Source organism: Denticeps clupeoides, chromosome 7 (assembly GCF_900700375.1).
Source record: "Denticeps clupeoides chromosome 7, fDenClu1.1, whole genome shotgun sequence".
In the NCBI taxonomy this organism is placed as follows: Eukaryota; Metazoa; Chordata; class Actinopteri; order Clupeiformes; family Denticipitidae; genus Denticeps; species Denticeps clupeoides.
This window is the reverse complement of record NC_041713.1, coordinates 1,062,076-1,089,820: the sequence shown is the minus strand read 5'-3', so window position 1 is coordinate 1,089,820 and position 27,745 is coordinate 1,062,076. Positions and strand designations below refer to the sequence as shown.

The window sequence follows — 27,745 nt, the reverse complement described above, 5'->3', positions numbered from 1 at the left end:
TGCACCCGGGACCCAGGACACGCTGGAGAAATTACATCTCCAGTCTGGTCTGGGAAAGCCTTGGGGTCCTGCCAGAGGAGCTGGTGGAGGTGGCTGATGGTGCTACTCCATGTTTGGCTTTGTAGGCCAGCATCAGTATTTTGAACCTGATGCGTGCAGCTACTGGGAGCCAGTGGAGGAGCGTAGTAGAGGGGTGGTGTGGGAGAAGTTGGGAAGGTTGAAGATCAGTCGTGCTGCTGCATTTTGTATTAGTTGTAGAGTGAGTGTGAAGGTCAAGAGGTGGTGGTCAGAGATGTGAGGTGGAGTGGAAGAAAGGTTAGAAGTTGGAGAAGGACGTCTGAAGACCAGGTCCAGGACATTCCCTCCTGTGTGTGGGAGAGATGTTGCTGTTGGTCAAGAAAAAAGAGTGGAGAAGGGGAAGAAGGCAAGACAATTGGAGTTTGGCTAGTGGAAGCTTGAAGTCACCGAGGTGAGTTAGGGGGGTGTCTAAGTGGAAAATGCTGAGCAGAGTGTCCAATTCATCAATAAAGGTCCTAAGTGACCCTGGAGGACGATATATGTCAATGAAAAGGAAGTTTACCGGAGAAGAAACTGAGACTGTGTGGTATTCAAACCAAGAGATGTTCACTGATTGGCTGATTCCCGATACACCTCTTTTTTTAAACTTATTGGCAAGGTTCACACAATATTACAATAAAATACAATATTAAGATGAATAATGAATCTTTCAACAAGCAACTGTAATTTACCTCCAGTAACTGTAAAAGATCACAGTGTTATTTATCAAGCAATCACATGTAACTCATTGCACCCCAATGCTATATTTCATAGCTTGTGTATGACACCAGAACAAATACACACAATAGCACAACTTGTTTACACATGCCTTCCAAAATTGCATTTTACATGTATTTTACGGGGTGGTACTAGCCTAGTGGGTAGCACACTCGCCTATGAACCAGAAGACCCAGAAGACCCAGGTTCAAATCCCGCTTACTACCATTGTGTCCCTGAGCAAGACACTTAACCCTAAAAAAGCTCCAGGGGGGGACTGTCCCTGTAACTGCTGATAAATGCCTTAAATGTAAATGTAAATGTATTCTTAAAATATTCAGAATATGTGACCTTTTATTTACTGTAATAGTATACATGGCTGAACATTAATAAGAATATTTTTCCCCACCGTGACAATAACATTGTACCAGTAATAGCTCCAAATCACCTTTACCCTCAGCTTCCCACACTGGGTCATGGGGTGAGTTTCTTCTTAGTAATTCGTTTCTTGTCATTAATGAGGTGAATTTCCCCCGTCAACCACATTCTGTATGGAAATGCTGCTGGATTTCATTTTTGAAAGATCTGAGCCTCTTACTGAAGGGCGGCGTCCAAATCCATGTTCAGGAAAACTAGTTCAAAGCCAGTTGTGTCGCCAATTATTAACAAAATATTTCAAAAATGAATCCTCATGCTTTCACCTAGTGTCCATTTTGTAAGTTATGATTAGACTGTGTTCATGTCAAGGCCCTGATATGGTAGGTGTCCCTGTCTGGAGGCGTTCAAGCTGCCTTGTCATCATGTTCTTTCTGAAACTCCATCAGGTCCATCAGATCCCCGGGGCTGGAGGCCGGTGACTGGAGCAGCTGCGTCATTCATCCGTCCTGATGCGAGATCGGTTTCGCCTCGGCCTTCTCCCCATCGATCGGCTCCTGCCGATAGCATCCATGTCATGCTTAAGATGTCACTGTGGGTAATCAAGGCTCCAAGGTCCATGGCGTGTCTGATGAATCAGCAATAGTCCTGTGGAGCAGGGCTAATGACCCCATAATCGTTTAGTCAAAGCGTGCTAGTGGCTTGTGCTAACAGTGGCTAAAGGGAGGACTGGGGATGTCGTCTTCCCCTTTATATAAAACCTCTGGAGGGTCTCGGTGGCATGGATCCCAAATAAAGAACGTACTCGTAGTCTCATCAGCCTTTTGCACTCGAACACTTACACAGCCATCTTTTTAAAGTGCGTATTTCTTTCTTTTTTAGTCTCATTGTACAGGCTAAACGTCAGATCTTCGTGGGTGCAGGCTATATGACATTCCTGCAGGTTGCAGCAATGGAATCCATTTCTGCCAGTTTACAGCGTTACCCCTAAACGCTAGCGGCTAATGAGGGCGCAACTGCTTCTTAACTAAATCAAGTGCAACCAAGAGCAGCTGCGTGTGTTTCCGGCGTTGCCGGAGCGCGCGTGGCGCGGACTTTATTTTCCAGGTGCAGCCATCGTGTGGGTCATGTGGAGTTCGACGCAGTTCATCAAAACCGCCCACCGCCATTTTCATTTCAACGCCTGCTCTCAATAAATCAGTGTGTGTGTGTGTGTGTGTGTGTCCATATGCTGTCATTTACAAATGCATGTAAATGCAGCCATTTGGTAGGTTTTTAGCATGAAATCTTTACTCATAACAGTTCAGAAACCGGTTCAGCAGATTACGGCGTTTATTTGTAGGGTTTTAATGCTTCTATGCTGTATTCGGGCGGATTTTACCACTAGAAATGTCTGGGATGTCTCGGTTTCGGAGTTCTGCGGTCAGCCCTGTCCTCTTCGTTTGCGTGGCCCTCGCCGCGGTGACTGATTGGCGTGACAGCGCAGGCTCTGCTGTGACAAATGGCTTTCAAGGCGAAGAGCAAAGCTGCACTGCAGGAGGGTGCAGGCGGCCATGAAATATTAACAGGCAGCGCTTACCGCCGCTAAAATGCCAATTAACCCCCTCAACCGGTACACCGTTAATCAGGTGCCCACCCTCCTCACGCCGGCACCTGGTCAGCCCTCCAGTGGCCCCGCCCGCTGCTCTACCCTTCACCGCGCTCAGCTGCACCTGTCAGCTCGGATCAGAGCTCTGGAGCTGTGACATGATTCAGTCAGATGTGCACGCACAGTCACGCACGCACACACTCACACACACTCAAGCACACACTCACACACACTCACGCACACACACACTCACGCACGCACACACTCACACACACTCACGCACACACACACTCACGCACACACACACTCAAGCACACTCACGCACTCACACTCACGCGCACACACTCACACACACTCACGCACACACACTCACACTAACGCACACACACACTCAAGCACACTCACACACACTCACGCGCACGCACACACACACTCACGCGCACACACTCACTCACACACACTTACGCACACTCACGCACACACTCACGCACACACACTCACGCACACACTCACACACACTCACGCGCACACACTCACACACACTCACGCACACACACTCACACTAACGCACACACACACTCAAGCACACTCACACACACTCACGCGCACACACTCACGCACACACACTCACGCACACACTCACGCACACACTTACGCACACACACACTCAAGCACACACACACTCAAGCACACTCACGCACACACACTCACTCACGCACACACTCACACACACATTCACGCACACACATTCACGCACACACACACACACACACACACTCACAACAGGAAATCCTCAGTGTTCTCAGGCGCACTCACATTACCCACTTTGGAATAGAATAGCCCTCCGATGTTCACTCTACACGTTACACTGAGCCACGCCCACTCAGCCCCGCCCAAAGAGGCAAATGATGTAGAAGTAAGATGTGCCTTGCTAATAGACTGCTGTAATTAAACTGAAAGGCTTCAAAAAGTGTTATGCGTGTGTGCATGCCTACTTTTATTGTGGGGTTTTCTGTTCGTTTTGCTTTTATTCCTTTTCTCTCCACTGGTTATACTGGTATGATGCACATCTGCAGCCAGCAGTGACTGGGCCGCGCCCACTCAGCCTTTCAACACTGGCCATGCTTCTCTCCTTCACAAACACACTGCCACGTCTTTCTCAATGAGTCCAAAATGACGTTTAAATTCTTCATATAGAAATGTGATTGGCCGTTTAAATGCACCAGCAAGAATTAACATTTCTCATTAATTGCTGAAAAAAACTGAATATTTTGCTGCTGTTTTGTTGTTTATAATGACAGTCAGATATAGCCTGTGTGTTATTTCTTTTTACTATTTTTAATAATTATAATTGGTTTTAATTGCTTTTTTCATCATTCTTGCCTATGATCCATGGACGCTGGTTAGCTGCAACATGATGAACCTGATCAATAACGAGGACACACACACACACACACCTATACACACAAGCCAGCGAGTGAACACACACACACACCTATACACACAAGCCAGCGAGTAAACACACACACACACACACCTATACACACAAGCCAGCGAGTGAAAACACACACACACACCTATACACGCAGGTGAAGCCGAAAACAGAGAGAGAGAGAGAGAGAGAGACCTGCAAGCACAATCTGCCAACACGTGCCTAGTGTGTGTGTGTGTGTGTGTGTGTGCGTTTTCAAATTTCAAAATGAAGCACATGAAAAAGCCTCAAGTGTTTTTGTGTGCACGCCAGTGTGTTTTTATTTATGTGGTACTACAAGGTGTGTCTGTGTGTGTGTGTGTGTGTGTGTGTGTAATGGAGTCATACATCATACACTCTTCAAGGCCACATCTGGCAATCTCATCTTGTCGGACGAGGTTGAAACACAGAGCTGTGTGTTTATTATGTTCACTATCATAAAGCCCCTCCCCCACCGGCAGTCCTCTCTGTCTGTAACGTGTGGAAGCTCCTCCCCCTGGTCAATGTGGGCGTGGCTGACACTACATGAATCATGTTCTCATCGGGGGGAGATCTGAGCCCGGAGGACCCTGATGTCACCCTCGCCACGTCTCCTCCCTCCCCCGTCCCTCGCTCTCTCCCCGCATCCGCAGCCAAGTCCCGCCGTTACGTAACGGAGCATCTTGATGCGTTTCCCCTCCGCCGGCTCCAACAGAAGCATATGCACGCAGCAGTTGGTCCTGCCGATGACGCCGTTCGGTCATGTGGGAGTGTTGCATCGTGGGCTGCTGCTGTCTTCCTCAAGGGCACCGATCTCCCCATCGCTCTCCGGGCGAGTCGGGCCACTCAGGCCTTCACTTCGCCATTTTGACCCTCCATGTCCCACCCCTGGTACAACCAGTATGGGGTCTTGAGAAGATGGATGGTAGCAGGTGGATGAGGGATGTGGTGGAGGGAGTGTGTTGGGGTTTTGTAGGGCCCTGGTGGTGATGGATGGGGCAGTGAAGGCTCGTGAAAAATGGAGAGGGTATCAGTCGGTGCTGGCACCATCTTTCTCTGTGCCGCAATCTGCACCCAGATCTGATGCTACCGCCCTTCCCGGCACCCCTGCTAACCGCCACTGTCGAATTCCCGCTCTGCCAAGAGGCCGGTGGCGGCGTTCGGGTGTGTAAAACGAAACGAGATAAGGACTCGGTGGCGACGTGCAAGAGAAACGATGCCACGATCACTCCGAACCACCAGACCGGAGCACGAAACTAGCTGCACGCGGCAAGATGAACCACCCAAGTCGCCTCCGGGCGAGGTCTGGCAGACGATCCATCACCGTGCGAGCGGCTACACGCCACAACTCTCAACCAGCCGAGCTGCAGCGCCAATTTATTCTTTTTTACATTTTCAGACACACAAAGAGAGAAGATTGATGTGAAGGTGTAGACGAAGTAAACGCCGGTATTTAATATTCCCAGTGGGCACCATGTTCAGCAGAAGAACATTGAAAGGACTCAAATCTGGACTGGTTTCATCTGTATGGAAGTACACAGGTTTTTAGATGAGCGTTCCTGACACTACTTCTTGGGAAAAGTTGGTATATGCATTATAAAGTAAAAACAACAAAAAAAAAAAGAGTATAGATTTGATACACAGCAGCACAGCACACACAGTGAAATTTGTCCTCTGTATTGAACCATCACCCTGAGTGAGCAGTGGGCAGCTGTCAGGATCCTGATCCGGACCGGAGTTTAATTGTTGTCATGTGTAATGTTCCCTAATCGTTTTTACCCGTGTTAATTGTATAAAGCTGCCCTGTTCGTTTCGCTGTCAGGTCTTTGACGTTATGTTCCATGTTCACCAGTGTCTATGTCTCGGATGTCTCCCCTGTCCTGTGATTCACCAGTAAACCCCTGTTTCGTGATGTCAGGTGAAAGCGTCCTTCATTCCTCGTCTCCTCGTCACTCTTCGTCCTCCTCTCTGTACACCCGCCGCGTCATGCCCGCATGGACGTGACAGCAGCCATGACAGGCGCCCGGGGACCAGTGTGTGGGGACGGTGCTTTGCTCAGTGGCACCTCAGTGGCACCTTGGGGGATCAGGATTTGAACCGACAACCTTCTGATCACGGGGCCGCTTCCTTAACGACTAGGCCACCACTGCCCCATGCCCCAGAAGTATAGGAATATAGAAGTATAGGCGTCGGTGGAGGCGTTTCCCATTCACTGATAAAAAAGCAGTCAACCAAAATCCCGAAATGTTCCCAAATGCAAATGCTTTGGTATTTTAGTCGCGTTTTTATAGTGGCTTGTCACGAGCAAGGAGCAGTGATTGGTCGCCACTTGGCAGACACGCCCACCCTCAGCGGCATTAACTACGTTCGTTTATATTAGTGTGATATTATTATTTCTAATTGAGTGAAAGTTTGTCATGACTGGATTCCCACGTTCTGCCACTCTTTTTTAATAATAATTTACATTTTTTTTTGCCGAGTTTGTTTTGCCGGGAGGGAGGCTCCGGCGTGGTGCCATTCGGGACTTTTAGCCGGGTCACTGTCACGCCTCTCACCCTGTTTAAAGGCCGCAGCCCTGCAGGAGCAGGCCGGGCGCGGTGAGGAGGGGAAGGAGGGATGGGTGGTGGAGGAAGAAGTGAGAGAACCGCTTGCGTCGGCCCGTTTCCGCCCTCAGGCCGTATAAGTGGCGCCGTTAATCACCGATACTCGTCCCCCTCTTTGTCTCGTCTTCCTCGCTTCTCCCTCCCTGCTGCAGTTTACACCAGGCGGCTGCGCAAATGGTCCGGGGCAAAGGCAAGCTCCGCCTCCAGGGAGAGAAGGAGCGAGGAGGAAGGGCGGAGGGGAATTGGGTTTGGGGGTGGGAACGCCGAGGACGGCGCTGGGGACAGAATCGGCTCCAACAAATCACTGCACGTTAGCCGTTGATTTTCTGTCAGTCTGACTTGGGCGCGGCGTCAGTCGCCACCAGCCTCGGCCATTAGCCGGCCCAGTCGAGTGAAAACACATAAAAATCATTTCCCGTTCGCTGTCTGCTGTGCCGCGCTCGCCGACCGCCATCTTCCCGCCATCGACCGCTTGCGGCGGACATTCAAATTGCGAGAACAAACTAACACGATACGAGTTGATTGTGAACATGTTTGCATTTTTAAAAAAGCATCTTAAACTGAGCAACACCGGGTTCGAATCCCGGTGCAATCCCCGAGGTCGCCTTGATGAGGGTACCGTCCCCACACACTGCTCCTCGGGCGCCTGTCATGGTGCCCGCTGCTCACCAAGGGTGATGGTTAAATACAGAGGACACGTTTCACCGTGTGCACCGTGTGCTGTGCTGCTGTGTTTCGACAATCACTTCACCTTCACTTTTTAAAATAACCATTTAAAAATGTTATGTGACAAATATAAAAGTGTGCTGCGGAGATGGTGAGGACGCAGCCGCGCGAATTCACACAAAAGGGGGTTTTATTAAAAAAACGTTGAACAAAAAGATGCAGAATAACATCAGATAAGACACACGGCGCACATCCACCCGACGAAGACAGCAATTGAGGGACCACAGTCCACCGTAAACCAAGAAGACCCCACCACGTCAGTCCATTAAATCCTGTTATGTTGTTATGGGAAGGGGGAGTGGCCACATATGAATATGTGCGTGTGCAGTAAATGCCAAATTCTACAAGGTTAAAGGAAAGGCATCCAGTGCAGAAGTGACCGGGACGCTTCCAGAAGACCCCAAATCTCGGAGACCAAAGAGTGCGTGTCGTTCCCAGGTGTGGAGCACCATCTTAACTACGGCTTTGAACGTGGCGCAAGGTTTAAGAAGCAGAACTAATCCGTTTATTAGCGTCATCATCAACACCATGTAGTATTTAACCTCTTTTACTGTTTTATTTTTAAGAATCCAGGGTTTACTGCTGAAATCCAAAATTCTGTGATAAATGTCCTACAAAGTGAGAATTTTCATTTATATTTCACATTCACAGCATTTATCCTGTCAGTGGTGACAGGGACAGTCCTCCTGGGGACACTCAGGGTGGATGGCAGTAAGTGGGTTCGAACCCGGGACTTTGTGCTCGAATGTCTAACTGAGAGCAGAGTGCCGCATCAGGTAACGTTGCCATATATGGCAGCATGTCGGTCAGCTGCGTGTTTCTCTGGTGAAAGAACGAGTTCTGTGGAGCATCAGTGTCTCTACTCATCTTTAACTGTAATCCAGCTGATCCGCTGTGTGTGTGTGTGTGTGTTGGTCTCTCATTTACATTTTCAGCATTTATCAGACGCCCTGATCCAGAGCGACTTACAATCAGTAGTTACAGGGACAGTCCCCCCTGGAGACACTCAGGGTTAAGTGTCTTGCTCAGGGACACAATGGTAGTAAGTGGGGTTTGAACCTGGGTCTTCTGGTTCGTAGGCAAGTCTCTCTTTTCTTCTCTGCTCCTGCACAACATCCTCTGCTCCTGGTTTGATACCTCTGTGTGTGTGTGTATGTGAGTGTGTGTGTATGTGTGAGTGTGTGTGTGAGTGTGTGTGTGTGTGTATGTGTGAGTGTGTGTATATGAGAGTGTGTGTATGTGTGAGTGTGTGTGTGTATGTGTGTGTGGTTTCTGAGTTTTATTAGAATATCTCTTTACTGCTGTTTGCAGCGTGTGTGTGTGTGTGTATGTGAGTGAGTGTATGTGTGAGTGTGTGTATGTGAGTGTGTGTGTGGTTTCCGAGTTTTATTAGAATATCTCTTTACTGCTGTTTGCAGCGTGTGTGTGTGTGTGTGTGTATGTGAGTGAGTGTATGTGTGAGTGTGTGTATGTGAGTGTGTGTGTGGTTTCCGAGTTTTATTAGAATATCTCTTTACTGCTGTTTGCAGCGTGTGTGTGTGTGTGTGTGTATGTGAGTGAGTGTATGTGTGAGTGTGTGTATGTGAGTGTGTGTGTGGTTTCCGAGTTTTATTAGAATATCTCTTTACTGCTGTTTGCAGCGTGTGTGTGTGTGTGTATGTGAGTGAGTGTATGTGTGAGTGTGTGTATGTGAGTGTGTGTGTGTGTGTGGTTTCCGAGTTTTATTAGAATATCTCTTTACTGCTGTTTGCAGCGTGTGTGTGTGTGTGTGTGTGTGTGTGTGTGTGTGTGTGTGTGTGTGTGTGTGTGTGTGTGTGTGTGTGTGTGTGTGTGTGCGTGTGTGTGTGTGTGTGCGTGACTAATGCAGCGTCCCAGCGGCGCTGCCTGTGCTCATTCCCGTCCCAGCAGAGGGTCTGTGTGAGGCGGCGGTGACGGTGGCGGCGGCGGTACGAGGGCCTTGAATAAACCTTTGTGCTGCAGCATCACTGAGGGGCGCGTGCAGCAGCTTACAAAGCGGCGAGAGGAGAAGCAGCTCCTGCCAGCCGGGCATTTAGAAGGGGAGTGAAGAACATTTCATTCCAGCACAACCATGTTGTTTTCTGCACGTTCTCGCGCTGGATGCGGTACCGTGGACGTGGACTGTAATCAGGGACCGACACCAACCGAGATGTCTGTCTGTCTGTCACTTGAAATGGAGGCTCGAGGAGTTGAAATTTACGATCTCAAGAAAGCTGTTTTTAATAAAACGTTTTTATTATTTCATTTTCTCACAATTGATTTTGATAGACAGCTTCAGTTTTAACGGTGCATAGCAGCCTGGTTTCTAAAAATGCATGTTCTTCTATTTTCTTCCATGCCAAATGCAACCTTAGCAATTTTTGGGTCCTCAAGACTCCATCCAAGGCACGAAGACCAAGGGGTTCACTTTACATTATTTAGCGTCATCATAACAAGATCTCAATTTTTTTGGTATGATTTTAGTGCCATGCGCTAAACAGTAAACCCCTTAGTAAGTACAAAAATGTCACTTTTGCGGTTTAGTGCACATTGTGTGAAGATATTGCACATTACTGCATGTAATTGCAGCATTGCACATTTATGGAGATATAGCGCAGATGCATCTCTTATTATCGTAGCACATTATCATCACGCTGTACAACTGATCATTGGTCACATTTCATTTTATCCGATTAGCCTTGCTTTAATCCAATTTTAATCCATCTTTTCATTACAATATGTGCACATCTAACTGTGAGATCTAAACCTGACACAACATTCCGTCTCAATTTCCACGCCTTCACATTTAACATTATGACCAGAATTCTGAACGCCAATCCACAATCTTAAAATCTGAATGGACAGTGGATACTCAAATTATTGGTGATTATTGGCAATTATTGGTGAATGATAGATATACTGCTATACTAAGCTGTAAAGAAGGTGTTATAAGGCAGTTATAACAGCATCTAGGGAAAGCTGTTTGAGTCCTCCATGCTGCATTATAATGCAGGGTTCTGTTCTACGCATCACGTTTTTGCATATAAAGTTTGCATGATTAATTCAGTGTATTATTATTCATTGTATTCATGGTGAAATAATGTAAACATCAACTGCTGTCCCAGCATTGCACCATGGTTCTACATAACTTGGCAAATCCAAGAAAACCCAACATTGTTCGAGCGGTGACTTCACTTCAATGCCGCATTATTGTCAGATTCGATTTCTGAGTAGAAATTGCTGTTTGCAGATTAACCCTTTTTCTCTAATTCGGTTTAGTGCTGGCTTTTACTGGTGTACTCAAATTCCCACCATTCCCATTTCACTCCAGAGGCTCCATCCCTGGCAGAGACGAGCGCCACACACGCCTGAATCTTCTCCACGCCTCAGTCTGTCAGCGCACCGTCCTCTAATGTCTCTTATTTTCCAATCGAGCTCCGGCGCATTCAGCCCCTCCGTCACCTCATTACCCACACCGGCTGACGGACTCGCGGCCCACTTCCTGGGAGACATGGATGTGTAGGCGCCACTAAACCAGGCGAAGCGTAGCGTCCTTCCTGTGATCTTGGTGTTAAATTTTATACAATAACTGGACGAATAAGCGGTGCTGGTGTGTTCATTTCATGCGGCTCGATGGGTTCTGGTGTACTCGTTTCCTGAAGGCATCAATGGTGTGATTCATTGGGGCTTCAGACTGACGTGTTCAGCATAAATTCATTCGGCGTGGAGCGTAGCACCTTCTCATCAAGGCCAGTTTGCTTATTGGTAACCAGAGGTGTGTTATACCCTGTTATGGCAGAAAATGAGGACGAAAACAGGGCATTTCAAGCATAACATTTGCCTACGGTTGGGACCTCTGAGACGCCTCACTGTGGAAGCGAACAGATCGATAACGCGTGGAAGCTCATATTGAGGAGGTTTTCTGGAAGATGTTATGGAATTCCTGGTAGGAAACCGGCCTTACGAATGTCTCATGGTTTGGTTATGAAACTTGCCCATTCATGAAAGCGAATGTGAAGTGACACGCTGAAATGTGTCCTCTGTATGAGAGGTGCCCGTGTGTGTGGGGACGGGACCTTCATCCATGGGACCCCAGTGGCACCTTTGGCGGTTCGGGATTCGAACCCTCAACCTTCCGATTACGGGTCCGTTTCCTCTCCCACTAAACCACCACTGACCCATCATATAATGACATTTACATCATAAATATGATTCATGCACATAAATATTATTCTGTCATTTTGTACACTTTCCTTTATTGTCACATACAAACTTGTTTATGTTTTAATGCAACATTTTTATTGATCATGTTTTGCAGTACAGTTTTTAGCACTTAGGGTTAGGGTTAGGGTTACACAAGTCATAACATCTAAAGCGGGTATGTGCGTGTTTATTTCTATTTGTGCAAGTATTTACTGGGGTTGTGAATCAATCATTTTTTTCAATTAATTAATCATGATTTATTGATTAATGGAATAAGTGGTAGTGGTAGTGGTAATGGAATAGTGGTAGTAGCCTAGTGGGTAACACACTCGCCTATGAACCAGAAGACCCGGGTTCGAATCCCGCTTACTACCATTGTGTCCCTGAGCAAGACACTTAACCCTGAGTTGCTCCAGGGGGAGACTGTCCCTGTAACTACTGATCGTAAGTCGCTCTGGATAAGGGCGTCTGGTAAATGCTGTAAATAACATTAAAGTTTGCTGTGATACTTGTATGAGAAAGAGGCTCAGAGGCCATAAAGGTCCGCTCACGCATCAACAGAGGCGACTTCATTTCAGGTTAACATTAGCAATGTGAGAATCACCGATTGGTTCCTGCTTCTGTGCTCCCTACATGACCCTCAAACGTTGATGCAATGCTTTCGTGTGAGCATACAGTGAACCACATGCAGCATTCATTTATTTTAACATGTGAAATAACTGATTGTGTGTGTAATTAGTGCATCAGTATATAAATGTTTTCTCTTGAGAAACGTACCTTGCAGGGATGCTGAACCGCGTAGGAAAAAAATCTATACGTGTCCTGACTTGATTTATCCGCGTGGCATCACTCATGCACACGCGGAGGATAAAGAGTGGCTGCTTGTGCTCGCTGTGTCGTACCAGTTGCATTTCCAGCCATTTTTTTATGAGCGCAAACGCGCTTATTTCACCCGAGTCTTGTCGCACTGGGTGCCCTGGCCAGCCGCCGGGAACAGCCAGAGCCGCCGCGATTTAATCCAAGATTTGCCCGTGATGTTTTTATACCACAACTACGCCGCAGCTCAGAGCCCTTCAAGCAGAAGCCGAGACACAACAGCATCCGCCACCTTGCCGCTCGGCTGTGACTGGACGGTCCCTTTTATTTTATCCTGTGATGCAATAAATGCTTCTAAACACAAAGCGGCTGCTTTATTACGGCCCAACATTAATCTTCATTCATGGATGTTTATGCACAGTGTGTGTGTGTGTGTGTGTGTGTGTGATTGTAGGTTGCCCTTGGCTGATAGAACCATTGACTTGGGCAAGCCCTGCTGGCCTCCTTATTTAGCTAACCTGATCAATGGTAAAGTGTCCCCGCCCCCCTCGCCCTGCACACGGCGGTAAATCAGGGGTGAATTACAGCGGCTCTGCGCTCGCATGGATTGCCCTTCGATATGCTGCCTTTGTCATTGTGCGAGTCAATAACACGAGAGAGAGGAGGGGAAGCCGGGGACTGAGAGGCGGCGGCTCAATTGTCCACACGCAGTCCCAAACAAAACAGCAGCCCATACTGACCACCGGCCCTCGGTCCCCCGCGCGCCGTTGCCGGAGTGAGGATTGCTGAGGCAGCTTCCCGTAATCGTTCACGGCAGGAGAAAAAAACAACAAAAAAAACCCAAACTCAAGCACCGCCTGTCAGCCTCGCCCCCGTCGGCACTGACAACAAGCCCCCTTCCTCCTCCTCTCCCCCCACTCCCCATCCGCGGACTGGATTAGGCATGGCAGCACTCCAGCTCACGTCAATAATGCACACAAAAACACTGTCCCCGGCGCACTGTCCACCTTCCCCGTTACCATGTCTCCAGTTGCACCATCATTCCTTCCGGAAAAATCTACCCTGGACCCAATTTTCAACAATTTCCCTTTCACTTTGAAATGCGTTTTCATTATTTCCTTACAATCATTGTACACCACATTCGTCATGTCACCATTACTGCGTTCTTCCGCTTGAAGACCCCAGACAGATGCCATCCAGTCGGAACCCGAGGTAGACCGGGCTAGAGCTGTAATCCGGCCCAACAAGTCCAACTTTTTAAAAGCTGGCTTTCCTTCAGCGCGCTACGAGCAGGAAGAGGGACAGGACAGAACACAATCGCCGGGGTCTTTCTCTCGCGAAAACGCATCACCTGACGACGATGACCGAGATTTGCTAATCAAATTAACACAAAAAGTTCATTTAATTAACTTTTACCAATCACCGAAATAGGGAAAAAAACGGCAACTCATACGGAAAGGATAGGTACTATAGACTGGAAGTCGAGTTGGGGTTTCAAAAATGTCTTGCTACATACCTCGAGTTGGTCATGTCCGTCTGGCGTCCTTGGCTCTTCTCTAGGCCCAGCTTGGTGAAGATGCCCACGAGGACCATGATGGCCACCACGCCGCAGATGATGTAGACGATCATGTGGGTGCGGTCCCGCTGCGGCTCCTCCTGCGCCTCGGTGACCGGTGCCGCCGGCTTGCCGGTGTTGGCCCAGACAGGCGTGTCGTAGTTGGAGCAGGACATCTGGTCCAGGCCTTGCACCTTGTTGGAGCAGCAGTAGCGGTAGAAGCAGGAGCCGCAGCAGAACTGGTAGATGCCTGCGTTGCAGTTGAATGGCGGGTCCCACTGGCCCATGACGTCGTAGTAGCCCCAGCAGTCGCCGCCCATGCCCAGGTAGGTCTTTCCCTCTGCTTCCGTCCCCGGCGTGGTCCGCGTGACCTCTGGGGCGTCGGAGGGCGCGGCGGTTTGGTTGATTGCCGGTGCGTCTGCAGTTCCTGGTTTGGAGATTTGGCCCTTGGAAGCGCAGCCCAGCAGCAGCACAAGGGCGAGAGCGAGCGGGCCGACATGGGCAGCCATGACGGTACTTATTCAGACGCCAGATCCGGCGCAGGACGAGAGGGGCGGGAAAGTTAGCAGTTTGTGGGCCCGTTGGCACGTCAGCGCAGTCGGGCTTTTCGCAGTGAGTAAGTCGCTGAGCGAGCAGACGAGTGAAGCGCATCAATCGCGCCGATGAGAAAATGCCCCTCCCTGGAGCGCCACCAGCTCAGAGGGACTCACCTGGAGGCGAAGCGCTCACACGCATCCCGTCTACGGTCGCGGACCTGGCGCGAGCATCCTGGCGCGGCGGCGGCCTGGGACGAGTGGAGGGAGGTGTTCCCGCCCGCCAAGGTGCCTTCCACGTGCATGGTGCCAACTTGGAATCCGCTCTACTGCGTTTCAGGGAGAACTTTTCCGGAGCCACATGCTGCAGTCAGAAGGCCAGTTTTATCGAGCTGGACGCCGCCGATGCCGCGAATCGAGCCACTACCACCGCAGGCGTCCCTGGACAGCGTGGGAACCGGCACCAGGAGCCACGTCCACCGAGTAAGTTTCCATGTCCTCTGCTGTCCTCTGGGCTTCACGTTCCCCGGCTCGCTTCGGAATCGCTCAGACACAAGTGGAGAACGTGTTGCCACATTTTATCCTTAAAAGCAGCACGCCGCCGCCATTCCTTTACCGAGTAAAGTACGGACTCGTACGAGACACCACAGAATTATGAAAGGCTACATAATCCTGGTCTCAACCAAAGCCTGTAGACATTTCTGTTTAGTACTGGAGTCACGCTCACGTGTTCTTTCCAACGTACAAAAAAAATGACAAAAAGAAGCAAAAAATGCAACAGTTCCTTTTGGGAGAAGAAATAATCTGTTTTTCTGAGATGAACAGAGAAGAAATGAAGCAGTCGTCCAAACGGGACGCACAAGATTTCAACCTGAAAAGTCCTTACCCAGAACCAGCTTTTAGAAAACAGGCATATATTGATATATGTATAGGAATTTTATAGATATATCGTTATATGTGTGTGTCTTCTCTGCGTCTCTGCTTGTGAAGTTTCCAGTAGGACTGGACGAAGAAGACCAACAGATGCCAGTGTGTTTATTCCGTCCCTTCCTGTCCCGTCTCTCCCGGACACCGTGTTCCGCGGCAGTGTTGCATGCTGGAAGGACTGGATGTTAATGCATCTCCTCCCTCCCTCCCTCGCTCGCTCGCTCACTCCCTCGCTCGCCCTGCCTCCCTCACTTACTCGCTGTCATGAGCGAATGAGCCACCTCTCCTGCTGTACCACCCCTCCCCGTCACCAGCACCCTCCGTTTTTACTTCGACTCGCTCCTTCTGCCTTCCTGTCTGTCTCGCCTTTGCTCTTTTTCTCACCCCTCTTCTCTTCTTTTCATCCCTGCTCTCCATCACACACACACACACACACACACACACACACATGCTACAGAGCTCGTAATTCAACAGAGAGGCAGTTAACACAGTTGTACGATTGTGTGTTGAGACGTGAGACGTGGAGACGATGAGGGAGGAGCAGGAGCTCCTGCGGAGAATATAGAGGTGAAGATAAAAGTGGGAGCAAAATACTGCATTCTCTCCCGAGTGCAGTCTGACCCCGTCTGACCCCTATCTGAGCCGATATCACACACACACACACACACACACACACACACACACACACTCTCCATCATTCCATCTCGTCTCTTCCTGGACGCCAACTTCTCATGTGACCCCACCTCCGTTCAGACCGAATCAGGGCGGAGCTGAGGAGGTTCAGGTGGAGAAGGGAGGGATGGATGGAGCCCTGAGCAGAGCTGTTATTGTCTTATTGTCCCGCGGGACGATGATTGTGAAGATGACTGGAACGTTTCTCACCGATCTGCTTACTCCTCTCCATCCATCTCCGCTCCTGTCCTGCTCTCCTCCCTCCATCTTCCATCCCGCAGCAGGCAGCGCGTCCCCAGATCCGATGGCCATCAGCACTGCTGTGTCCGGCTCCGACTGGTTCCGGGGGTAAATTTAGACGTCGTCTCTGACTCCCCTGAAGACACACACCCTGCGGGGAGGAGACACTGCGCCCCAATCATCGATTTGTTCCACAGGTCCATATCTTGTTGTTCTCCTTTTATATCTGACCTACATCCATCTGAAACTCGGGATGTTCAGGTTGTGCAAACTTCTCATCACGGGCAGCTGCCGCTGGGCCACAATTTCATATCCGCAAAACAGCAACGGAATACTCCTGATAATCGTACATGATGAAGGATCATTAACTTTCTAGCTGCGAATACGAGATTTTATGTTCAGGGTTAGAAGGTGAATCCGGGGTTCCTCGGTTATCGTTGTATTTGTGCCGGCCTGGAGGAAGGAGCAGGTCCCAGAGCACAACATCAATACACAAGAAACTACATTCAGACCAACAGGGACATGAGGAGGGAAGCACATCTGCACGCTCAGCACGTGCGATGCGATTAACAATTAACGTTCATCACGTGCACGTCACACTAACACTTGAGGGCGTGTCTGCCACACAGGAAGCCGTTTCATATAATATATATATCGAGAGAGAGAGAGGAGTGTGTTGGTCCTTATCGCCTGCTTAGTGCTTGGTGATTTGTATGCGTGTGTGTGTCTTGTTGCTTCTGTTCTTTTGCTTGTGTGTGTGTGTGTGTGTGTGTGTGTGTGTTTTTGGCCCATAAATAACGGGTGGCGCCTGCGCTGGTGGAGAGACTCTCATGCTAATGAATCGAGATTTAATTCTCAGGCCGGGTATGAATCGGTTGTCCCTGCTGCAGGACGAGTTCCGCCGGAGCACAACAGTCCCTCAGGAACGAGCTGGACGGAGTCCTGTTAGAAGGTTAGAAGGATGTGCCAAGGTTTTTAAAATCAATATGTTGTTCCATCAAGAAGCTCATTTGAGGGACATTTGCAGATTTGTCTCTTTAGGGCGATGGGCAATGTATTTCTGTCTCTCTGTCCACTGTACAGAGTATATTCAGTATATTTTCTAATATTTACTGAACTTCCCTCCCTCCACCCCCACTCGCCCAGTCCCCCCGTCACTCTCTTTTCTCATCTCCACCGCAATCGTCCAGCTCAGCCCACCAGTAATAATTTTATCTAACCTGTCTCTCCATCTCTCTCTCTCTGTCTCTGGGGCTCGCTGCATGGCTGCATTGATGTATTGCTGTATTGATGCCCTCAGACAGTCAGTCAGTCATCATGGAGGCTGCGGATTAACCTCTGGCTGTTTACGCGGCCGCCACTCGGCTGCCACTCGGCCGCCACTCGGCCGCCACTCGGCCGCCACTCGGCCGCCTCTCCTGGTACAACTGGGACAATTTGGGGTTTAAGTATTTCCAGCTGCTGAGTTGGAAAATTAGAACCTGACTCTAAAGGTTTATATATATGTGTGTGCGTGTGTGTGCACGTGCATGTGGGCGTGTGTGTGTGCTTGTGTGCGTGTTTGTGCATGCGTGTGTTTATGCGTGTGTGTGAGTGTGTGTTTGTGCGTGCGTGTTTATGCGTGTGTGAGTGTGTGTGTATGTGCATGCGTGTGTTTGTGCATGTGTGAGTGTGTGTGCATGTGTGAGTGTATACGAGTGTGAGTGTGTGTTTGTGCGTGCGTGTTTATGCGTGTGTGAGTGTGTGTGTATGTGCATGCGTGTGTTTGTGCATGTGTGAGTGTATACGAGTGTGAGTGTGTGTTTGTGCGTGCGTGTTTATGCGTGTGTGAGTGTGTGTGTATGTGCATGCGTGTGTTTGTGCATGTGTGAGTGTGTGTGCATGTGTGAGTGTATACGAGTGTGAGTGTGTGTTTGTGCATGCGTGTTTATGCGTGTGTGAGTGTGTGTGTATGTGCATGTGTGTGTGCATGTGTGAGTGTATACGAGTGTGAGTGTGTGTTTGTGCGTGTGTGAGTGCATGTAAGTGTGTGTCAGCAGGCACTGTGAAGGCACCGCACCGCCGCCCGCGTGTCATATCCTGCCGCTTCCTGTCCCCCTCGTGACTCTCGGCCACGCCGCTGTCCCCGTCTCACATCTGCACGCCCTGCGCCGGACGAGCCGGACCGTGTGTCGCGCTCCCTGATGCCTCGGCCTGTCTGTCCGTCTGTCTGTCTTGATCTTCGTTCTGCTGTGTTCTCGTTGCCAAGGTCATGCTGTGACCTCCAGACACCACGGTGAAGCCACGGTGGGTCAATGTGGCGGAAACACGGGGTCACATTTTTAACTCGAACCTCAAACATTTTTGTTTGAACCATTTCAAAAATTGACGAGAAAAGATTCATCTGTTGCTTCTCATTCATTTCACACAACGTATAACATATAAATTATAAATGTGCAGATAAAAGCAGAAATTATGCTTCCGATAAATGGTTACACATTGATTTTAATTACAACAAGTAACAAAATATCTTGAAATTTAGTTTAAATAAACGTACATTGATTCCTATTTGTCAATATAATTATTATAAAAATTGTGTCATATAATACTATATGATATATGACATAATAATATATCAGCCAGGCACAAGGTTACAGTGTGTTAGAACAGTAAGTGTGTGTGTGAGTGTGTTTTTAATGATGAATTAGAAACGGTTTTTAACTGGTGAACCTCGGACTTTTCTGTTTAAAGCACAGCTTGCAGGCAGATTGATATTTTCTGTGCTTTATTGCTGCTGACTGGGAGTTGTTCTGCGCTCTCGCTGCGCCGGAATCCATATTGTGTTGTGTGGCGTATTTTTGGTACTTGTGAAATTGAGCGTGTCTTGTGTCCCCAAATTAACACGTCGAGGGATGATTTAACACATGCTGCTTGGCCAGGACGAGGAACCTGGAACATGCTGAGAACTTTCCTGCTGCTTGAACTTTGAAATATTCACACTGAGCCAAATGAAGCCAAATTATTCATCAAGACTCCTGAAATATTAACAAAAATTACGCAAAAATTTTGATCCATAATTCAGGTTATTTAATCTTTTTTTTTGCTGCTCCTGCATCATCAGGAAGGGGCGGGGCTGAACGAAGCTTTGATGTTGAACTTCGTTTTATTGTTCATTCTGAGCGAGTGTTAATGTAGGTCAGCCTGAGCTAATTAAGTTTAAATATCCAGGCAGAGACTTTGATGCTTCACCATGTATATGACCCACAGTTGGTATTGGCTAAGAGGAATCCTGGGATTGATGATAATGAGATTCCTCATTACATGAACAGTGGACGGTATGGGGGCGGTGCACTGTGCCATGTCAACTGGCAATCAGTCAAGAAAAAAGGGGCCACACCCACTTTCAACCCAAGCATTCACATTCTCGCTGCTTTAATTCAAGCATTCTGATGAGTGATGAAAGTGGCGGAATGAAGGACCTTGCTTTATTAAAGACAGCTTGTCCTAAAATTCGAAATCTACACTCAGAGACAGTCCACCACACCTCTGGCCTTTAATTTCAGGTCTATGATGACTGCAGACTGTAAACTGGGTCCACCTTTCATCCGACCAGTCCAGGACGGAGCTCCCGGAGCCCATTACGACTCTTAATGATGAGAAATGGAAGCCATGTCCAGCGGAGGGGGCCGCATGGGACAAATGCAGATTCAATTACAGCATGATGGCCAACCTGCAGCGTCCTGCGCTGTCACGCAAACGTACCCACTCGGCATCTGAAACCTGATTTGGAGGATTGTGTCTGATTTCAGAATGTGCCTCCGTCTGCTGTTGGCATCTGATGGAGGTGATGGGTGAGGGTGCAGATTTCCATTTGGGGTCAGCCAGGTGCTGCCTTTCACATGCCTGGTGATTAGAACCATTTTATAAGTTCCTTTTTCTGTCACCCCTGTGTGATTTTCATCTGCTACGAGATCTTCAGTTTCAGTTTCTTTTTATTTATTAAAATGGACTTTTCCCTAAATGTCGAGCATTTTCACCCCAATGTGGCATGAGACAATTTCACCATCATTAACAGTGACATTTTTTAATTTTACCTTTCCGGTGTTTTTCCAGAAAGTATCTGAGCCATTCACTCTTAATATTAGTACTATTTTATTCTAGAAATACTAATGGAACTGAATTAACAAATTCAAATGCAAATGCAGTTCAGTATTCAAAGATAATCATTTATTACATTGAAATATTGACCTGGAACAATGAAGTGATTTGTAAAACATTTTTACATTTTAATGAAATGGCATCAGGGTATATGTGGTTATTTTACACGTATTTCTGTTTTAGTCTTTTTTATATTAATCAAAACACATCATAAATTATTTATTTGCTGAGACTCGGTGGCGCTCATGCTTGAGTAGACGGGTGTGAAGGTAAAGCGGCTCTGACAGCGACGTGTGACCCGAACAAACACACACAGTGAAATGCAGAGCAACAAGTAAATATAACACAACACAAACACACACACACAGAGCACGTGATGCTGCACTCTGAAACTCCACAGTGGAAAAGTGTCTAGACTGGGGAAACAGGCCGTTTGGCTGCTCTTCACAAATGTGTGGCAGGGATAATAGTCGATAACCAGAAACTAAAACAGACAAGCAGCCGATAACCAGAAACTAAACCAGACTAGCAGCCGATAACGGGAAACAAAACCAGACTGGCAGCCGATAATCAAAAACTAAACCAGACTAGCAGCCAATAACGGGAAACAAAACCAGACTGGCAGCCGATAATCAAAAACTAAACCAGACTAGCAGCCAATAACCAGAAACTAAACCAGACTAGCAGCCGATAACCAGAAACTAAACCAGACTAGCAGCCGATAACCAGAAACTAAACCAGACATGCAGCCGATAACCAGAAACTAAACCAGACTAGCAGCCGATAACGGGAAACAAAACCAGACTAGCAGCCGATAATCAAAAACTAAACCAGACTAGCAGCCAATAACCAGAAACTAAACCAGACTTGCAGCCGATAACCAGAAACTAAACCAGACTAGCAGCCGATAACGGGAAACAAAACCAGACTAGCAGCCGATAACGGGAAACAAAACCAGACCTGCAGCCGATAACGGGAAACAAAACCAGACTGGCAGCCAATAATCAAAAACTAAACCAGACTAGCAGCCAATAACCAGAAACTAAACCAGACTAGCAGCCGATAACCAGAAACTAAACCAGACATGCAGCCGATAACCAGAAACTAAACCAGACTAGCAGCCGATAACGGGAAACAAAACCAGACTAGCAGCCGATAATCAAAAACTAAACCAGACTAGCAGCCAATAACCAGAAACTAAACCAGACTTGCAGCCGATAACCAGAAACTAAACCAGACTAGCAGCCGATAACGGGAAACAAAACCAGACTAGCAGCCGATAACGGGAAACAAAACCAGACTAGCAGCCGATAACCAGAAACTAAACCAGACTAGCAGCCGATAACGGGAAACAAAACCAGACTGGCAGCCGATAATCAAAAACTAAACCAGACTAGCAGCCGATAACCAGAAACTAAACCAGACTAGCAGCCGATAACCAGAAACTATACTAGACAAGCAGCCGATAACCAGAAACTAAACCAGACTAGCAGCCGATAACGGGAAACAAAACCAAACTAGCAGCCGATAATCAGAAACTAAACCAGACTAGCAGCCGATAACCAGAAACTAAACGAGACAAGCAGCCGATTACGGGAAACAAAACCAGACTAGCAGCCGATAACGGGAAACTAAGCCAAACTAGCAGCCGATAACCAGAAACTCAACCAGACTAGCAGTCGATAACCAAAAACTAAAACAGACTAGCAGCCGATAACCAGAAACTAAACCAGACTAGCAGCCGATAACGGGAAACAAAACCAGACTGGCAGCCGATAATCAAAAACTAAACCAGACTAGCAGCCAATAACCAGAAACTAAACCAGACTAGCAGCCGATAACCAGAAACTAAACCAGACATGCAGCCGATAACCAGAAACTAAACCAGACTAGCAGCCGATAACGGGAAACAAAACCAGACTAGCAGCCGATAATCAAAAACTAAACCAGACTAGCAGCCAATAACCAGAAACTAAACCAGACTTGCAGCCGATAACCGGAAACTAAACCAGACTAGCAGCCGATAACCAGAAACTAAACCAGACTAGCAGCCGATAACGGGAAACAAAACCAGACTAGCAGCCGATAACGGGAAACAAAACCAGACTAGCAGCCGATAACCAGAAACTAAACCAGACTAGCAGCCGATAACGGGAAACAAAACCAGACTGGCAGCCGATAATCAAAAACTAAACCAGACTAGCAGCCGATAACCAGAAACTAAACCAGACTAGCAGCCGATAACCAGAAACTATACTAGACAAGCAGCCGATAACCAGAAACTAAACCAGACTAGCAGCCGATAACGGGAAACAAAACCAAACTAGCAGCCGATAATCAGAAACTAAACCAGACTAGCAGCCGATAACCAGAAACTAAACGAGAGAAGCAGCCGATTACGGGAAACAAAACCAGACTAGCAGCCGATAACGGGAAACTAAGCCAAACTAGCAGCCGATAACCAGAAACTCAACCAGACTAGCAGTCGATAACCAAAAACTAAAACAGACTAGCAGCCGATAACCAGAAACTAAACCAAACTAGCAGCCAATAACCAGAAACAAAACCAAACTAGCAGCCGATTACAGGAAATAAAACCAGACTAGCAGCCGATAACGGGAAACTAAGCCAAACTAGCAGCCGATAACCAGAAACTAAACCATACAAGCAGCCGATAACGAGAAACTCAACCAGACTAGCAGTCGATAACCAAAAACTAAACCAGACTAGCAGCCGATAACGATAAACTCAACAAGACTAGCAGTCGATAACCAGAAACCAATCCAGACAAGCAGCCGATAACCAAAAACTAAACCAGACTAGCAGCCAATAACGGGAAACTAAACCAAACTAGCAGCCGATAACCGGAAACTAAACCAAACTAGCAGCTGATAACATGAAACAAAACCAAACTAGCAGCCGATAACCAGAAACTAAACCAGACTAGCAGCCGATAATGAGTAACTAAACCAAACTAGCAGCCGATAACCAGAAACAAAACCAAACTAGCAGCCAATAACCGGAAACTAAACCAAACTAGCAGCTGATAACCAGAAACTAAACCAGACTAGCAATCAATAACCTGAAACAAATCCAGACTAGTAGCCGATAATCAGAAACTAAACCAGACTAGCAGCCGATAACCAGAAACTAAACCAAACTAGCAGCCGATAACCGGAAACTAAACCAAACTAGCAGCCGATAACATGAAACAAAACCAAACTAGCAGCCGATAACCAGAAACTAAACCAGACTAGCAGCCGATAATGAGTAACTAAATCAAACTAGCAGCCGATAACCAGAAACAAAACCAAACTAGCAGCCAATAACCGGAAACTAAACCAAACTAGCAGCTGATAACCAGAAACTAAACCAGACTAGCAATCAATAACCTGAAACAAATCCAGACTAGCAGCCGATAATCAGAAACTAAACCAGACTAGCAGCCGATAACCAGAAACTAAACCAAACTAGCAGCTGATAACCGGAAACTAAACCAAACTAGCAGCCGATAACGTGAAACAAAACCAAATTATTAGCCGATAACCAGAAACTAAACCAGACTAGCAGCCGATAACGTGAAACAAATCCAGACTAGCGGCCGATAATCAGAAACTAAACCAGACTAACAGCCGATAATCAGAAATGAAACCAAACTAGCAACCGATAACCAGAAACTAAACCAAACTAGCAGCCGATAGCCGGAAACAAATCCAGACTAGCAGCCGATAATCAGAAATGAAACCAAACTAGCAACCGATAACCAGAAACTAAACCAAACTAGCAGCCAATAACCAGAAACAAAACCAAACTAGCAGCCGATAACCGGAAACTAAACAAAACTAGCAGCCGATAACCAGAAACAAAACCAAACTAGCAGCCGATAACCAGAAACTAAACCAAACTAGCAGCCGATAACGTGAAACAAAACCAGACTAGCAGCCATTAGCCGGAATCTCAACTCCAATATCCTCTGTATGGTGAAACTGGTTAGAAGGTATCTTCTGTGGAACCTGGTACCAAGCCTTCAGCAGCAGATCCTGCCAGTTGTGAGGTGGTGTTCCTCAGAGTGTTCTTGAAGGCTCTACATTTTTACATGTTGAAGCAACATTGCAAATATTGCAAATTGCTGGTCATTTTATGCAAGCACTGAAGATTTTTTTAGGCAAAAATAGAAAGCGTGTGACAGTTACCATACGAACGTCTGTAAATGAGTCTGGCGCTTTGTGTTTTGCTGCGGGTAAAATTAGACTTTGGCGAATGAGGCACAGCGGCTGTCAGCCGAATTATCCAATCAGCTCCCAATGAAACAAAGAGCCGAGCTGCGGCGGTGGCGGCAGCAGGGGTGAAGGCGAAGGTGACTCTTTTGTTTAATTAGCGCAGCCAAATTAATTAGCGGCAGAGTCTGAATTAATTATCGGTGAAAAAGCATTGGCGGCAAGACGCACGGAGAGCCGCCAGCAGGCAGCAGTCCGACATTTTACACCCTGAACCAACACTCCACTCCGACAGCTGGACACCTCGATCGTCACCGGCTAGCCTGCCCCAGGGGACACTTTGTGGACTGAGGAGGTCAGCAGGTCACGCCCGGCCTGGGGTCAATGCAGGTGGACTGCAGGCCATGGTCGTCATGCTTATCTTATTCAATTGAAGAATTGACATTCTTGGTACCATTTCATGTCTAATTGATCCCAGACCTCCATCCCACCTCCACAAGCTCATTGTCTTCTGCTCTTTACTTGTCAGACATGCCATTCTTTTTAAATCGAAGGATTTAACCCCCCCAACACATAATCAATATGAAATTAGAAAAGATGAGTTACACTCGAAATGGTCATTTTATAAATAGTCATAAATTCAACTAATTTGGGGTCCATACAACATGTAAATATGCTGCTGGGTCTGGATGTGTGATTGGATGAATCTGATATACAGTGCAGTGTGTCCAAAGGTTTGGACCCACCTTCTCATTCAATGTGTACATAACTCCACATGTATTCATCCATAGTTCTGATGCCTTCAGTGAGAATCTACCAACGTAAATGGTCACGAAAATAAAGAAAACACGTTGAATGAGAAGGTGTCCAGACTTTTGGCCTGTACTGTATATCTGTTCCGTTTATGCCATACGTTTTTTCTTCATTTTGGCCATGTTCTTGTCATGTTGTGTATGGTTTATGTTTGTTCTTGGCTGTAAAGTATTTATTAATAAATAAATCTCATGACATATTTTACTAATTAATGAAGTGACTGATTGCAGGTCTGCAGCCAGCTGCTCTTACACCAGTTTTATTTTTTGTCTCGTTCTTTTTCTTCCTTCACATTTTGCTGAAAAGAGAGCTGGGAGGAGAGGCGGGTCTTCCCTCATCGGACCGCGGTGCCTGCACTTCACACGCTTCTTGCTCTCATCTTATTCCATCGTCTCACACCTGAGAATTAGACCTGCCCCTCCCCACCCCCCAGCTCACACCCCCGTCCCATGTTTGCTGTATGGGGGGCTGCGGAGGGTTTTTTGGGGTCACTGAGCTTGAATTGCTTTGATTTTGGAATCTGCTCCACTGCGCTCTCAATGTTCTATTAATGTTCCTCGCTGTGTTTGCATCAGCAAATTCTCTTTCTGGCCTGTGTGTGTGTGTGTGTGTGTGTGTGTGTGTTTGTGGTGGTGAGGGGGTTGTGCCAGTGTGTTGGTGGATGCTTTCACTTGATTTCTATTGATTGGTACCAGTCAATAGCATTCTCATTTGTGTGTGTGTGTGTGTGTGTGTGTGTATACATACACATGCATTAGCACTGAAATGTGTGTGAATATATGCACCGATAATGAGTATGCCTTGAAATGCCATCATTAGTGTGTGTTATGTTTTGTGGGTCTGAATGCCAAGGTGCCACTGAGGTCATAATGACAGTCACTTAACTTTCACTTTTCGATCGTCTTCTTTATCATCGAAGGATCTTGTGCCTATTCGCTGCTTTGCATAGCTCCACCCCCCACTGAAACATGCAGGTACGACAACTCCACCCTTCTCTCCACTGTCTCTGCGCTGCAGTTGGAGGAATCACGGCAAACTGCATGGCGGTGATAGTGGAGCTCCGGGCCGCTGCTTGACACTTCAAACGCTCCTCGCAGCAGGAAAGAACACAGCGCGGAACGACACACACTTCCATGCGTAAACACACACACACACACACACTATTCAGACATTTATATTCATGCATCATGCATATTCACACTTGCCAACACAGAAATAAACACAGAGGCTTGTTAAGCTTTAATGTTGACCGCATGTAATTAACATGAGACCCGACACACGTCCTTTACACTCGGTGGCTCCGCGTATTAATCACCCCAGGAGCCATGTAAGGTCGTCACGACCCCTCACTTCCATCTCTTCCTACCATCAGTTCGGCCATTATTTCTCATCAGTAGCTCAGAGACGTTCATTGATTTCTTATTTGCTCTAGACGTCCACTTTACAGCAGCTGTACTCTTAATGAGTCCAGGTAGTCTCAGCCAATCGGGTGTCTCTCTGATCACATGCTTTTACTGTCGCTCTGAAGTAATTATTGCACTTCTATATTCAGGTATGGGCCTAAAAACACAAGAAGGTTACGAGAGGCGGTAATTGGGGCCATCAAGCTGACATGGAGTGTTTTTTAATGCTCATAAGTCATCTCCATGAGGCCAGAAATCATTCTTCTGTCGCAGCAATGTCCTTTATTCAGTTAAGGTGACCCAGCGTGGCACAGCACTCAGGATTAGGGAATTACACACGGCCTTCTAGACAGCAACAGCGCCAGCCACACCTCCAAGATTAATATCATCAAGAGTCAATATAATTGATGTAGATTATGAATAAAAATGATACCAGAACAGAACCCTTGGGAACTCAATCAAACGCGTACTGGAAATGTCTGTCTAGTCGAAGAGCTTCTCGCTGTAATTTCTGCAATTTCCCAAGAAAAATGCATTTATTATTAGATTCTGGATTGTTAGTTTGATGTGTACCAACAAAACAGGGCAGACGTCTTCACGTGGAGTGTTGGATTATGGGATACGTGCAGCTTATCAGAGGTTATCAGGACACCCCGATCTGTGTTTTCTGCAGATAGTATCTCGGTTATAGGATCAGCGTCCGGATAAAACATTCA

At 47.3% G+C, this 27,745-nt stretch overlaps 1 protein-coding gene across 1 annotated transcript in view; it reads right to left on the bottom strand.

Moving 5' to 3' along the window:
* LOC114794415 (protein shisa-8-like) overlaps window positions 1–15,710 on the bottom strand; it is a 43,710-nt gene extending 28,000 nt beyond the window's left edge. The window contains exon 1 of the mRNA XM_028986946.1: window positions 14,049–15,710. Within this exon, the coding sequence (XP_028842779.1) occupies window positions 14,049–14,596 (548 nt within the window). The 5' untranslated portion in view covers window positions 14,597–15,710. The remainder of the gene's footprint in view (window positions 1–14,048) is intronic.
* Window positions 15,711–27,745: the final 12,035 nt, after the last annotated feature.